The sequence below is a fragment of the Podarcis erhardii genome (genome assembly GCF_964252035.2).
Source record: "Podarcis erhardii genome assembly, chromosome: 1".
Lineage (NCBI taxonomy): Eukaryota > Metazoa > Chordata > Lepidosauria > Squamata > Lacertidae > Podarcis > Podarcis erhardii.
Genome location: NC_138497.1, coordinates 42,825,382 through 42,841,417, shown reverse-complemented (window position 1 = coordinate 42,841,417; position 16,036 = coordinate 42,825,382). Strand labels below are relative to the sequence as shown.

Sequence of the window (16,036 nt, the reverse complement as noted above, 5' to 3'; positions counted from 1 at the left end):
CAGATTATTCCTACTTCCCTTTTATAGAGGTTATTAGGAGGCTAGAGTTGCAGAAGGAGGTGACCTTACATCCCAAAGCTACGCTGACCTGTAGATAAGTGTTCCTGGCTTGCAGCCCCTGAATCAGATGCTTTTCTTCAGTATGGCTGTGTAAACCCAGAAAATTTTCCCTGCACCTGGAGTTACTCTGGTATCTCCCCCAGTCTAATTGAGAACTGAAAGGGAGAAGATTGCATACTTGAAATCATATATCATGAGCCATGTTTTCATTACATCTGCCAAAGCATATCAAAAGATTCATGAGCTTGGGCGAAGTATTGAATGTCCTTGAAAGGATTTATGGAACTGATGGGAAGCCTGATGAAATGCAGAGCTTCCCCCCCTCCAAGTTTTGATTCCCAACTGATTTAGTGTCAGACAAAAAGCTGGGGGCTTCTGAATCCTCATATTTTTACTAAATAAAATTGCGGACTGCTCTATGCTACATAAAACTCCTGGAAAAGAAGTCTGGAAATGGAACAAAGGACTAATTAAGATTATGCACTTACTATAAAATAAGCTGCTTCTTCTAAAAATATTAGGCAACAATAGCTGATTCTACTCCAAAAAAGGACCAGCAGCTCCAGATCCTTTATACCAATTACTTCTAAGCCTTCTGCCCCTTTCCTGAATCTAGAGTAGCCATTCCCATCTTCAAACATAGCAAAGCAATGCAGGTGGTCTCACCTTAACATAAGCAGAGAACTACTGTCACGCTATTGCAGAAGCCACACATGTGGCAAGGCCTCCTGAACTAGGGCAGATAGGTGGACAGGTTAAATGCATGAAGAAGAAAAAGAGAAAGTAAAAATAAATAAATGTCATGGACAGGTGCAGAAGGGACACCGTGGAACACTTTGCAGTGAAGTTATGGGCACCATCCCTCTACGTTTCAAAAATGTGTCGATAGTCCTTGCAAGAAATGCTATTTACCCACAGATTTGATTAGCAGTTGATTACTGATTACTTCCACAACCAAAACACTTGCTCAGGTGATACTGTCTGAGGGCTTCAGTGCTGCTTAAGCAACTCCCTTGGAAAACTACCATGCAGAGAAAGGTCCTCAAATCAACCTCCATCAAAACCCAAATCAAACTTGATATTTCTTACTACTCTGCGTCAGAGGATCATGCATAAACAGTGTCTTTATTTGTGAATAGCAAGGGGCTGATAGTGAAGAAAATATGGTAGAATAGGAGGATCTGGAGCATTGGGCATGATTTATGTTTACCTTGCTTGTTTTTCCAGAGAAGAACCGGAGTTATGTCGTTTCCTCCTTCACTGAGATGAAAGCTTATGACCTGCTGACCAAATCGCCCATCCAGTTTGTAGAGTATCCTTTTTCTTTTTTCTTTGGCACACCTGCAAGTGCACCTATTCACATATTTAAAAGTTCATTCTAGGTCATGTCACATGCAGCCAATCATAATGTTACTGTCTGGAAACAAGAGGTTGTATCCAATGAAGTTGTCCTGTTTGCACAAGGGCTTACTATGAAACTGAACATATCTATCTCCTCTCCCTACACACACACACACACACACACACGATTTACTCTGCAGGATTTAGGGAAATTCCAGAACAGATCTGAGAATGCACTGGGGAGGAAAAGGGGACGCTCTGTTCACACAAGTGGAAGTCCTTGCATGAACAGGAAAACTTCAGTGGATAAAATCCAATGATGTGAACTACTGCAACCTTCCACGACTCAAGGCCACTTCCCAAAATGGATATTCCTTAGAACTATTATATATAAGGTGTACCTATTGATTTCTATAGGATTCCCACAGAAGTTGTTGTTAGCCTTGCAGCACTGTCATATTAAACTTTAGTAAACCTTTAAAAACACTTTAGCTGTGTAGTGTTCTCTTCCAATGTGGGGGGGGGGGAGTGCAGGGTTCACAGCAAAGTTTCATGTTCCACCAAATGAGAGCCAGGCAAGTCAAGGTAAATAAAAACTCCAGACTGGTGAAGCACGGGAAGAGTCAGAATATAGGCAGCACCCTGGACAGCTCCATGAAAAGCTTATACTGGGAGCAAAACTGTAAGAGCAAAACTGCTAAGGGTATATATACTGCAATAAACTTTCCTATTAGGAAAATTCAGCTACAACAAGAGGCAGATGAGCCGAATTTATCCCAAGGGTACCCGGATGGATTCTTCTAACTACATGCCTCAGATGTTCTGGAATGTTGGCTGTCAAATGGTGGCATTAAACTTCCAGACAACTGGTAAGTGGTGCACCTCCTACATCCCCTTCCTGTTCATAGGCGATCAATAATTTTCTCTTTTAATTTCACCACTACCCATAAATTTCCCAGAGCTGCTTCACTACCCTGCTATGTCTATTTCTTTATTTGCCTTTTCTCTTTGCTTTTCTTCATTTGTGTTCCTTCATTTATGTTTATTGTTATTACTGGGTGTCGCCGTCCCCTATATTGGATATCTCCCCATATCACCCAAAAATGCAAGGGGTCAACATCAAAGCTTGCTGCATTTAATTGGAGATCTTTCCAATGCCAAGTCTCCACATGTGCTGAAGACAGATGTTTTCAAAAGAAAGGGCAGTTTGGCACACCTGATTTTTGCCATCCCCTCCAACCTTCCGAAGCCCTGCTTCCTTCCCAAAACGCTGCTCCTGAGAGTTGGGAGACCCTCTGGAATAGAATAGGGTGGGGCTGCAGTATTGGGGGGAAAGTGTTGAAAATTAGGTGCCCCCAACTTGCTCATGGAATGGCTTTTTGCTAAATTAAAGCTACCTTTGGATATAATCCAGGTGTCCTTTCAAAGGAAGCAGGTGGGGGTCAAAGGACTGCCTGTAACACAAATGAATCTGTTTCCTTTTGCCTCAAGGGCCAGTCCAGAGCTATCTGATAGAATATGGCAACCCAGAAATGAAGTTTCAACAGGCATTTTTTACATACAGAGATATAGATATAAAAGTGACCCACAGTGACTTACAAAATGATACAAGCATTAAAGCCAAGTATAAAAAAACAGAACAAAACTAAAAGCTAAAAAACAACCCCACAATATATATAAAAAGGCAGGTCTAACACAGAACACAGCCCACCCTACTAAAAGTTAAACAAGAAAGAGGCCATAAGTATTCCTATTACCTAAAATCTGAGATTGATATGGACAAATTGCCACAGGGTGATTTTTGTCCCTGATAGAAATGACTATATAGACTCACCCTGGGGCTCAGAACTTCTTAAGACTGGGAATATATAGGATGCAGGCAGGGAGGGACATTGGAAAATAGTGGCAATATCAATACTTCTTCATGGAAAGGCGGAAAGGCATGACTTCAGGGTGAGCAGCTTAAAGGCAGGAAGCTAAATCAGCATACATAGAACAGTAAGTGGAGCTCATAATGTAATTCAGGCAGGAGGGCACTAACCTCTTTGGATATTGAATGGCCAGGTACAACTGAAGTAGAATTCAGATTCTATTCAGATGTGGGGGTTTTTGTTGTTGTTGTAATGGGGGAAATGGAGTATATATTGTGTATATTGACAGTACGAGTGCAGCACTTCATCTTGCCTACAGCAGTTACCGTATGTTGCTGGTGCAGATGACATTACCAGATGCTTGTTGCAGTGCTAATATAGCAAGTCAGAGCACATAAGGGATGCCTGACCTGCAGTGGATGTGTAATGCAGTGCAACACCTGTAACCTCCCTCATAGCTGCAGCCTTGCATAGTTTGATCTACTCTCATTTCACTGTGAGGAAGGGAAGGGGTTTAGTCTCCCTTGGAACACAATGGCCAGTATGACTTCTGTTCCATCTCTTCAGTAATTTTCCTTTCTTCCTTACACTCATGCATAGAAGAGCAGAGTTGTGTGATGAGGAGAAGAGTGGGAGGAAAAGGAAAGGATAAAGTGAACAGATGGGAACTTGTGGGGAGGCAGTGTAATAAATTTGGGAGAAAGGGAGGCAGGATGAATCAAGAAAAGTACACAAGAGAATGAAGGTGTTGATGGAATTGTAAGAGGAATGGGACAAGGAATGTAATGAGAAAGTGGACTGAGGTGTTCATTCATTTTAAAACTGGATACCCAACAGAAGATATTGGATACCCAATAGAAGTGGCAAGAAGATGCAGTTTCCTCATTATCTTCCGTTCTTCCTTATTAGTTTGATTTATTGTCCTATGTATCTCAGTGCCTGTGTGCAATCATTCACCAGCACTTTACTCATGAATGTTTTCCTACATAAGTATCATTTCCATTTAGGAGAAAGTTTTATATCATCACATGTGACAAGTACAGATGTGCTTCTTTCACCACATGTGTATGGTCAATTTGCAGTTTCCCAGCATGTGTACAAACATACATACAGACATACAGCTTTCATACATGATGGTGCCTATATATATTTTTTTCTACACATAGGTGACATCAGTGTTGGAACATAATTGTTAGTGAGTTATCCCTACATCTATACATCTCATGAAGTAGGCTGCTGCGTGGAGTTAACTCTGCAATAAACCAATTAGAATGCCATGGGGTTTACTCCTGAGTAGATGTGTGTAGGAGTGCACTCATATAAAGGTGCCAGAGCAGTTAAAAACAAATGGGCACTTTCAAAATCTGTGCTGGAACGTGGCCCTATGGTTGAAACTTGAGTAAGCCCATAGGTGGCTAATCCCCTTTATGTAAAGCACACTGAGGACTTTATGCTGCTGAAGCACAATTTCATCTGCTTTTCATTCACACTGTACATACATGCTAACAGACACTCCTGCCTTTGTTTATTCCTGTTGGCCTGCTCCCTTAACAGATATTCCCATGCAGCAGAACCTGGCTCTCTTTGAATTCAATGGGCAGAGCGGCTATATTCTCAAGCATGACTTCATGCGCCGCCCAGATAAGCAATTTGACCCTTTCTCTGTGGATCGCATTGATGTGGTGGTGGCGAGCACACTCTCAATAACAGTAAGTAACAAGCGCTAGGTTGCTTCTGGATTTAGAGCCCTTTAAACAGGGGTATAGTCCCAAGGCCCCGATACATTTATCACCCTTCAAGGCTCTTTGTGGAAAAATGCACCTGCAGTAACCTGCAAAGTGGTATTTTGAAAAAGGCTAGTTTCCTTCAGTGTTTAAATGTAGTGAGTCAAATGAAAATGGAGAATGAGCAATAGAAAGATGACACAAGTAGCACTAAAGCAAGAAAATGCATCTGAAGGATTAAAGTAGAGAAGAACCACAAACTAAGGACTTTTCCCAATGAACTAATTATTGTGTAATCATCCTGATTTGTTTTCACAAAGTTTGCATGGAGGTTATACAACATTGTACTGAACAGTCGTTAGCTCACATTTGGCAGCTTTTCAGTCCCATCACTTTCCTTCCTGCAAAAAGTTCAAGTTGTGAAATGAGGGGGGATTGTTGTACCAGAGTGGCAATTTCACTTTAATTGTGCAACATGAATTTTGCCAGTATGTAATTGAATTCCATCTGCAATATAGTGACAGTCTCTAATGATATAACGATGGATGGTGTGCACTGGGTTTAAGTAAATGCTCCATTCATTTTGTTTCCATGTATTCGTAGATACTTTCTGGTCAGTTCCTCTCAGAACGTAGTGTGAGGTCATATGTAGAAGTGGAGTTATATGGACTGCCGGGTGATCCAAAACGCAGATACAGAACCAAGATGTCACCAAATGCCAACTCAATCAACCCTGTATGGAAAGAGGATGCTTTTGTCTTTGAAAAGGTAACCGTGCCTCATGCAACAGGTGTCTCTTCTAAGAACAAGCTTCTTTGACAGTTCTAGACTTCCATGGACTGAGGTCAACTTTCAAACTACAGTGTAAATAGGGTGTGTGGGGTTGAGTGATCTAGGAGCCACTTGCTTATATTTTTCATTTTCTTTGACAACTTTCATGCACAGGGTTTTTTACAATACTGATTTCCTTCTTCCTAGCAACCTTGTGAGGCAAATAACTGACATTTCCATTTCACAGATGGAGAACTGAAGCTGAGAGACTGAGGCTTATCCAAAAATTACCCACTGAGCTCTTGTCTGAACAAGCTTTTTAAAATTAAAATATTCCAGATCCAAGTCCACTGTTCTTATTTTATGAACCCACAAAATATTTTGTTCTGTGCTTTTAAAGTGGAACTTGCAAATCAAATGGACTATGGAAGTATACACTTGCTTTGTTGAACTAGAAGGCATCTTAATTTTATTTAACCCTCATGTATAGATTGGACAACATTTATTATTTTGGATGTTTTAGTTGACCCAGTCTTCTTGTATTCCTGTAATAGTAAGGACATTTCTAGTTCTTAGTTCTTTATCTCAGAGAAGGTTCTTTTTTCTATTAAAAAAAACAACCCTTTTATACAAAGTCCCCTGAACCTCCCATAATAGAAGTCCCTTCCTGCTTATTCTCATCAAAGTAATTCTTAAGAGCTGTCTCAATTCATTCTCTAATGTCCTGATTAGCAAGCAAAGCTGGTTTAAGAGACCAGGAATGACTAATTTCTAACCATGAGCACAATGACTAATTTCTAACCATGTGTATCTGAAGAAGTGTGCATGCACACGAAAGCTCATACCAAGAACTGACTTAGTTGGTCTTTAAGGTGCTACTGGAAGGAATTTGTTTTGTTTTGACATGAGCACAATGTAAAAGAAGTTGAGCCAGATGTGTGATCTGTAATTTTTATAGAGCCAATGTTTGTGGATGTTACCATAGCAAGTAGTGAGCTGGAAGCCGTAACAAAATTGATTCAGGTATTTGTTTTAAATTGGTATGAAATGAAAAGCTCACGTCTGTCAAGTCAAATTCACTCTGTGTATCTCGCAGTCCCCACCTCTCAAGGAGGTGCAATAGTTTTAAGTTCCCTGCGATCATTGGAGAAGAGATGCTGCCTGACATGTACATTTTGTAGTGAGATTCCCTAATGTTTCAGTTTAGATCACCTCCTAAGATAACATCTTTCTGTGCAAAGGAGTGAAGTTTTTATAGTGAATGGTGAGGAAATTTAGTTGTCTGTTGTTCAGGACATAAACTTAGCCCATTTTGAGCTGTTCATTTAGGGTTATCAAGTTTAAATCAGCCATACTCATGTTTCAACATTATGAACCGTATCTCATACAGTCCTTCCTTCTTTCCCAAAACACACATGCCTTATCACACACACTACCTCTGGTTATCATGGGGGGGGGGGCGGAATTGTGTGCTAAAAAAACCAAAACAAAATAGGGAACACTAAGCTGGTTTGTATGCTCTGGAATTTACTTAGAATCAATTAGGTTGATACAATGCTAGATACAAATCAGTGTTGTGCAACTGCACAAGCGCTATGTTTTCTCAGCCAGCTATAATCTACAGGACACTAGTGGAGAAAACATATAGCCTGTTATTATAGGGAACAGAGAGCTAGCAAAAACAAATGAACTGGAAGTATAAAAGAAAAATTGCCCTCAAACTGAGTGAGCCAGAAGTCCAATACTTGGACAATCCAGGAATTCATGATTCTTGAGAACTCCATTTTCTAAAATATTTTAAGTCAATTGAAGATAAGCATCATTTGATTCTTTCTTGACAGATTTTGATGCCAGAGCTAGCTTCTCTCAGAATTGTGGTTTGGGAAGAAGGAGGAAAGTTCATAGGGCAACGTGTCATTCCCATCACTGCTGTGCGTTCAGGTGAGAATGGACTATTTTTGAGATTTCTGAAAATGGACTTACTTTCTTCACTAGATCATTTGGTTGACTAGTAATTTATCTGCATGAATCCATATGCTCTTCATGTGTTATAGGATATATGTAGAAACTGCTAGTGGCAGTGACCTTTATATTTGTTTCATATCTGTGTGTGTGTGTGTGTGTGTGTGTGTGTGTGTGTGTGTACTCTCTGTTGGTATTAAACTTGATGCTTATTAATTTGCCCTCTACTTCTTCCCTTTCTGTGTAACTCAATCATAGCTGCATCCTCTGTTAACTGAAAAATCTAGCAATTTAGCAATTTAGTACAAATGTATATAAAAGCTGCTTGGTCATTTTGCCTGTGCTTTTCTAGAGTCCTTTCACTAACTTCTACACTATCATTTCCAGAGCCATAAATATTCATAGTGAGGATGTGTCATGATTTGTATAAGGAAAGTATTGTTTTCCTCACCAGACTGAGACATTGCCACAATTAATTGAAATGAACGGAGCTTCCACAACTATAGTTCAGTTGGTAGAGCATGAGACTCTTAATATCAGGGTCATGGGTTTGAGCCCCATGCTGGGCAAAAGATTCCTGTATTGCAGGAGATTGAACCAGATGATCCTTTTGGTTGCTTCCAACTCTACAATTCTATTATCTGTGATTCATAACTCCTGGCCATTTCAATAGGACTTATACAGGATAACTTCCTGAGGGCCTGTGCTCCATGAGTCAGCTCCCATGCCCACTATCCTTACTGGCAGGGCCGGCCCATCCATGAGATAAGGTGAGGCAACCACCTCAGGCAGCAGGATCCAGAGGGGCAGAAGAGCCAGACTCCAAGGAAGGCACTGTGGCAGCAATGGTTGCAGTGTGCACCTTGTAGGTTGGATCCGTCATCTCCTCAGTGCCTACCCCCCACCATGCCACCTCCACAGCAGCCTCTTGGCAAATGGAGGTGCTACTGGTCTCCCTACACACTTAGTTCCTGATGTAGATCACTCTTGCCCCTTGTTCCTGATGTGGATCTTCACTCACCCCTTCTCCCCCGGTGGGGGCACCATTTTGTGGTTCACCTCAGGTGCCAAAATGCCTTGGGCCAGCCCTGCTTACTGGTATGCAGAACCTGCCATTGCAGGTGACTTGCTGCACCTTGCATCATCCGAAGCTGATTTCTGATCGCCTCCAGCATTTTCCAAAACAGTCCCTCAGTAGCATTCTGTTTGCCACCTGTTTCTATTGGGATATGTGCTTTCTGTTTTAGGCTATCACCATGTTTGCCTTCGTAGTGAGAGCAACATGCCACTTACAATGCCTTCTCTCTTTGTGTATGTGGAGATGAAAGACTATGTTCCGGATTCGTGGGCAGGTACCGTATTCCAAAAACCTGAAAGAGGGATGTAGTTACCTTTTGTTTAGTAGCAACTTCATAATATCTGCCCCAGAGCAGTTTACAGTGAAAAGAAAAACTACAATGATAAAATGTACAATGGCTCAGTTAAAATTGATATAAAATAGCAAATGACGTATTAATTAAAACAGCAGAATGAAACCTGCAGATATTAGCAGAGTTTAAATTGCATCACCCTTATAATATTAAAAATGTGCATCATTCAAATGCCTGAAGAAATAACAATGTCTTCCTATGACATTTCACCGAAAAGATAATCCAGCAGGTACCTGGGAAGGAGTTCCATATTGGGGGTGCCACAGATCTGCCTTCTTGATCTGCAATGGAGGTGACACTCTGGGAGGGGGCTCAGTAAAAGTTCTTAATATTTGGGCAGGTTAATATGGAAGGTGATCCTTACAGTATCTGGATTCTGTGCCATGAAGAATTTCAAAGGTTAAACCACCACCATGAAGAAAAACAAGTTAGCAGTGTAGACCTTACTAGAAAATGGTCTGACCATGACAACTGGATCACAACAAACCCTCCACTATTGGCCTGCTTTCACCAACCCATTACAAGCACCAGATCCAGAATGTGGCTTGCCAACTCTGTAGGCCCTTTGACAACTTGAGGCATGATGGTCAGGTGGTCATTATTTGTAATAGTTGTTTCTTAAGGGCTGGCTGAGGTATTCATAAATCCAGTGATTTTCATAAATTTCTGGGAGGGGTGAAGTGGAAATGTGTCCTGAAGTTTGGCTCATGTAGGTAACCATCTCCTATCCATGAGGCATGTGTCCCAAGAACACCATTGCTTAAAGAGATACACCCCTTTTTCAGGGTTTACACCATCTTAAGTTCCACTGGGCTCAGCATAGCCAGCTGGGATGTAGGGGATGCTGAGATGAGGATGAGAGAGTTAAGCTGGTGTATCCCAACTGTGCTGAAAACCCCTGGCTTATCCAGATATATGCTGAATCCTGGCAGAACTTGCAATAGGGTTGCTTCCTTAATGAACCTGTACTATTATGCATGAATCTGGAGAATTGAGAGACTCAAAGCTCAGGATATATGATCTCTAACATATTCCTAGAAACATAGCAGTAAGGAATAAGTAGGAGAGGGATGATATGATATTGCTGAAAATCCTGGATTATTTTCCTAGATCTCACCATGGCGCTCTCCAACCCAATAAAGTTTTTTAACGCACATGACAAAAAATCAGAGAAGAGCCAAGAGGATACTCCTGAGGTGAGTTCCACAGATACTTTTCTTTATTTACCTACTCAGAATAATTGCATTCCACTTTCACTTGTATGGTTCAAGGTGACTAACAGCAGAATTCATGCAATAAAAGCTGAAGTTACTGCAAATGGCGTGTATAAAAAATGCCTGAAATGGTAAGTAGAGAAGACATGGAGGTTCCATCTGGGTTTTATTTGCTTAGGGGAATCAAGAGCAGGAATGTGGGAGGGGAACCACTTCTTAAAAGGAGACTTTTTCGCCGTAGGAGGGGCCTACAGGCAGAAGCTGGCAGCAGAATTTGGATCCTGAATAAAGTTCAGTTCCCAAGAATAATCTTAAAATGATGGTCCAGAATTTTACCCATTTTGGGTATTGCGGAGTTGGCAATTAATTTTACAAGGGGGACACTAACTGAAAGGAATGAGTGAACACACTTGGACTTACATTTTTATTAGTTTCCTGCATGTGTACAATGACATCACAGCATCCTATACTGTGCATCTTTAAATGTGTGCATTTCCATATTAGAATATCCATTTTCCATAAAAGGAGAGGCAGCCCCTAATGCTAGTTTTCTCTAAGGAGAAGCTAGCTATTGGCAATTTAAAAAATGAACATTCATTCATTGGGATAGGAAAACCTACACCCACTAGATCTTTTTAAAAAATTCAAATAGGATGTATCTGGGGACTATTTTTCATATCAAAAGCAGTTGCTTCAAGCATTGCATACCACATTAATTGTATCTACAGGATTCTTTGAAAGAGTTAGAGATGGGAATGCATTCTTAGCATTGTGTTTGAAATTATTTATGCCACTGCAGGTAGTTAAGGTTTTAAATCAATGGATGGCTTTGACTGATTGACCAAGTTAATGGATTAAATACTGCAGTAACACACACTTCCATAGAAGGCTCCTGTGCCTGGCACATTAGTGCACTACTGTACTAGTAACCACAAGCATCACCTTTCCCTGCCACAAGCTGCAAGACAAACCCCCCCCCCCCAATTCTAGTGTATTTATTGCTTGTTCCTGAATCTCCTGTTCTGCTTGCCTGTTCAGCCACATAGACACAAGCCAGTGTCTCCTCAGCTTCCAGCAGGGACAAGAGGGTGCCACCACCAACCAGACTAAAACCCAAAGTCCACAGTGATGCAAGTTTGCAAGAAGATTAGAGATGCACCTTATAGCTCTCTCTTATGCCTCCTATAGTTTCAGTGTGGCAAAATACACAATGCCATGAAACAAAACTGAGGGGAAAGTGTCCAGTTGTTTCTAGTGATCCGTTTTGCTATAACTGACGCACAATTAATTTTTGTTTTAGGGGCCTGACTTGCAAAAAAGTCTTTCATCTGTTCAACTCAATACCAACGGGATACATAATGCCACAGGGACCTTTAGTACTCCTCCTTCAAATGGGCCTGGAGGTAATGCTATGGATATGGTTGGGGCTGAGCACGGCAGTTTAAATATACACTGTTCAGATTCAGAAAGGAAATGATATTCTTCCAGGAGACAAGCAGCAGGGTTGACATTTCTCATTTCATTGGGACTCACTTAACATGCTGGTTGTGATCAATTTCAATGGCTGTTATCTTTCACGAGACAGAATAAGCTCACTCATCTGTTGTGTGTTTTCGCCCCTCAGGAACATTGAATGGAAAAGGAACCTCAACAGGAAAAGAAGAAACCACAAAAGAACCTGCAAAAGGAACTATAGGTATTTCTAATCCTGTTCATCTTAGAGACCTGACAACATTCAAGCTCAAATTAATTTCTGTCCTGATTTTGCAGGGACAGCCAATATTATGTACTGAGTTGAATAGGATCCAAAATGCAGCAGTCTGATTGGTCCTAGAACAATAGGATCCAAAATGCAGCAGTCTGGTTTGTCCTAGAACAATAGGATTCAGAATGCAGCAGTCTGATTGGTCCTAGAACAATGCAGCAGTATGATTGGTCCGCAGGAGCCACCCAATCCAGCTCCAGGTGGAAGTGAATCCGCAACCTGATTGGCCTACAGGAGAATCCCAGAATTAGCCAATCATGTGCGCCCATTGTGTAAATAATGTATATAAAGCAGATATTTTGGTGGAACTTTCATTCCTCGCTACTATGAGCTGAATAAAGAGCATGAAATCCACACTCGACTCCAAGTATATTTCAGCCAATATGGCACCCTCCATATGTTGTTGGACTCCAACTTCCATCAGCCCTAGCCAGCATAGCCGATAGCAAGGTATGATGGGAGTTGTAGTCCTGCAGCACCTAGAAGGCAACATGTTGGCTAGCCTTGTGCTACTGTAACTGTGCTGGAAGTGAACTCATTACAAAATGTGAGGTAAGTCAATCACAGGCCCCGATTCACCTTTCCCCATATTCTTTTTATATCCTGCACAGAATTGATAGCAGCTTCTGGACATAGCCACAGAATCCTGAAAAGCACATCCCAACAGCATATTTTCATTTTCTGGGATTACCTGGACCTTAAAAATATGGTGTTGGAATGATTTAACTGACACACTTTAACAATCCAGCCAGTTTTCTTCACAGGAATCATGTAATCTTATACAGTTTTTTTAAATGAAAATAATATTATTTCATAAAATGTATACACCATTTAATTGTAAAATACCTCAACGTGGTTTACAAAAATAAAACAATAGAATTGTCCATCACTTTTTCATCTGCATATTTTTAAGGGGTGGAAGAACACACACGCACACACATTTTAAGTAGTTAGATGTGTGCTGGAGGGCCTCTAAAATATAAGAATAAACAGAAGGTTTTCTAAGGCTAAGCAGAAGGTTCATAAAATTATGGAACAATGCTGCAAAGGTAGGTGTTGACTTTGTTATGGCTAGCCACTTTTTTAAAAGGTGCGGCTAAATGAGTGCTCCTGCACTGAAGACAAAAAATAGGAGAGCTTACAGTATCCATAAGATTCTACAGTACATCAATATTTACACTTTCCAAAAAATAAATAAATTGAACTTCACACAGAGACACACATTTTAAAAGTTCAAAAAATGTTGTGGGTTGCAATCTTTGCAAGGGGGGGGGGGGAGCATTAATCCTCTACTCTACAATGGGTAGATCACAGTTTTTTTTTATACTGGGAGTAGATCGTAGTCTCTTCGGAGTTGGACGTGCCTGGGGTATAGCAAAGAAAGGTCCTTCAAGTGGATGGTGAAAATAAGTGGCAATTTAGCATCTTGCTTAAGCAGATGCATCTCTTTTTCATGCTATGTTTCAGAGCTGCAAACGGCGAGCTTTGAGGAGCTGCAGCAGATGAAGATTTTTGGGAAACTGTTGAAGAAGCAAGAGAAAGACCTGAAGGAGGTGGAACGGAAGACAGTCAAGCGCAAGGAAGAGCTGTTGCAGAAATATGCTGTCCTTCTCATGGAGCTGGGCACGCAAGCTGGCAAAAAGAAGATGCCATGCCCACCTAAAGCCCAGAAAAAGAAAAGGTAGAAATTGGATCATGAGCAGAAAAGGCTGTGGGATCCTTATTGGCCATCAGAAGACTTGCTTTTAACTGTAACTTTACTTAATACATTTCTTTCATAATGTATGTATCATGGCATAAAAGGAATTTGTTCCACTACTGAGACATTATAGGGCTTTTCCAGAGGAGAGAGATTTAGGTATGTGCATTAGAGAGATTTAGGTGTGTGTTACTGATTTGTGTGTTGATACTGTGTTAATCTGAGTACTAGAAAAGAGTGTGAGAAGCCCCTGGCAGGTGGCAGGAACAGTGTACTACCATTCTCAGTGGTATAGATACCTGCCACACAACTACACAACGAAACAGAAGGGGAATGCCACAATGACAAGGGAGGAAGCAAAGGCGCAAATCAAAGCACCGAGGAAAATCCAATCACAGATGTGTCTCATGTAATTATTTAATCACAAAGCTCAGAGATCCCAAAGTATTTTAAGGAAATGCCTCTTCACAAAGGGAAACAAAATAAAAGGGCATTTCTTACACAACAGCTGCAATAAATAGCTGTTACATAAACAGAGAATTACAATACCACAGTTTTGCTATGTAGCCACTTTCTAAATAGGACAGCTGCAGGGTATAAAGGAAGCAAAATCAAGGATTAATGATGGCTCCACCGTTCACCTTCCTGCTTAAAGAGCAAGTTATTTATATTATTTATTTATAGGATTTATATACTGCCTTTTTTGTGAAGGCACCTGTTATTTCAGCAGCCATGGCAGTTTACAGTTCTGCTACTGTCCCACCCACTCACCATCACAGAGAAGCATAGCATATTCCTGCACTGGAGGGGGTTGGATTAGAAGATCCTCAGGGACCATTCCAACTCTACAATCCTATAATTATAGATTTCTATAATCAGTTCTACAATTCCATAATCACTGCAGAGTTGGAAGTGGCCACAAGGAGAATCTAGTCCACGCATAAACAAACTCTGGCCCTCCAGATGTTTGGGACTACAATTCCCATCATCCCTAGCTAGCAGGACCGGTGGTCAGGGATGATGGGAATTACAGTCCCAAACTTCTGGAGGGCCGGAGTTTGCCTATGCCTGATCTAGTCCAATCCCCTGTGATGCAGGAATCTTCTACCCCTTTGTGGGGGCTCAAACCCATGATCCTGAGATTAAGAGTCTCATGCTCATAAAAATAAAACACAAACAATTCCCTCTCCTCTCCCAGCCTTTAATCTTCCTTTTCATGGGGCAGGTGATGTTCATTGGTCCTGAAAGTGGACAGTCTGACTGGCAAAGGCCTAATGGTTTCCCTGCCTGCCTCTCTTCTTTCTCACATGGCAGAATAAGGCCCATAATCTATAGCTGTTATAGAACATAATGGCAATATGATGCCATGCAGAGATCTCATGAAAAATGGCTCCTTGGTGGTACAGCAGTGAATTGGTCACAATATTAGCCAAATTGTGAGAATTGTTCCTCTTCGTCTGAAGTTGCAGGAAGTGGACTGTGGATGACAGCAGCTCAGGAAGGAACTCCGGTGAGATGGCAGAGAGTCCTCCTGACAACAGAGTCTTGGAGCTGAAGGAGAAGCTGGAGAAAGAGCTAATGCAACTAGGAGAAGAGCAGTATGATGCAATTCGGAAGAAGAAAGAGCTCCATGCCACAGAGGTACAGACAGAAGGTTTATTACCCTTTCCTTACTTAACATTTGCTTGCAGTAGTTACAGGTCATCCTACAACAGAGTTCTCAGTGCAGCCCACAACAGAAGATGAAACCATTTAAAATAAAAGCAGCAATATAAATATAATACAGCATAAAAACATAAGTCACATGGAGTAAGCAGAGATTAAAATGCCTGGGAAAATAAAAAGATCTTTACCTCACACTGAAATGGCACCAAAATATGCCCCATGTGTGCCTTTTTTTGAGGAGGGCATCCCATAGTGGCAATGCCACCACTGAAAAGGACCTAGTGCACATCATTTGGTTAGGGGCACTCAGAGGAAGATCTTTGAGGATCTCAAGGCATGAAGTCAGTGATCCCAAGTGCTACTGCCTGAACACAACTCAGATCATTTGGTTGCAACTGAGTAGTGTCAGACAAATAAATCTGTTGACAAGAAAACGTTCAGTGCAGGAATGGCAGGTAAGGGTGAGGGAAAACCATGTTTTCCACTTGCTTCTTCTGTAGATTTTAATATAAGAGAGCAGCAGCATCTCATCCT

At 41.2% G+C, this 16,036-nt stretch overlaps 1 protein-coding gene across 4 annotated transcripts in view; it reads left to right on the top strand.

Annotated features, from left to right (window-relative positions):
- The window catches only part of PLCB2 (phospholipase C beta 2), a 52,592-nt gene that overhangs the window by 30,144 nt on the left and 6,412 nt on the right, over positions 1 to 16,036 (top strand). For 3 of the 4 annotated variants that reach the window (XM_081858842.1, XM_081858844.1, XM_081858843.1), the window contains 11 exons: positions 1,288 to 1,372; positions 2,146 to 2,270; positions 4,827 to 4,981; positions 5,600 to 5,764; positions 7,609 to 7,708; positions 8,977 to 9,081; positions 10,270 to 10,355; positions 11,674 to 11,776; positions 11,998 to 12,069; positions 13,606 to 13,819; positions 15,301 to 15,478. In XM_081858842.1, the coding sequence (XP_081714968.1) occupies positions 1,288 to 1,372; positions 2,146 to 2,270; positions 4,827 to 4,981; positions 5,600 to 5,764; positions 7,609 to 7,708; positions 8,977 to 9,081; positions 10,270 to 10,355; positions 11,674 to 11,776; positions 11,998 to 12,069; positions 13,606 to 13,819; positions 15,301 to 15,478 (1,388 nt within the window). Of the gene's footprint in view, positions 1 to 27; positions 1,266 to 1,287; positions 1,373 to 2,145; positions 2,271 to 4,826; positions 4,982 to 5,599; positions 5,765 to 7,608; positions 7,709 to 8,976; positions 9,082 to 10,269; positions 10,356 to 11,673; positions 11,777 to 11,997; positions 12,070 to 13,605; positions 13,820 to 15,300; positions 15,479 to 16,036 lie in introns of those variants that run through there. The other variant, XM_081858845.1, reaches the window with a different exon arrangement.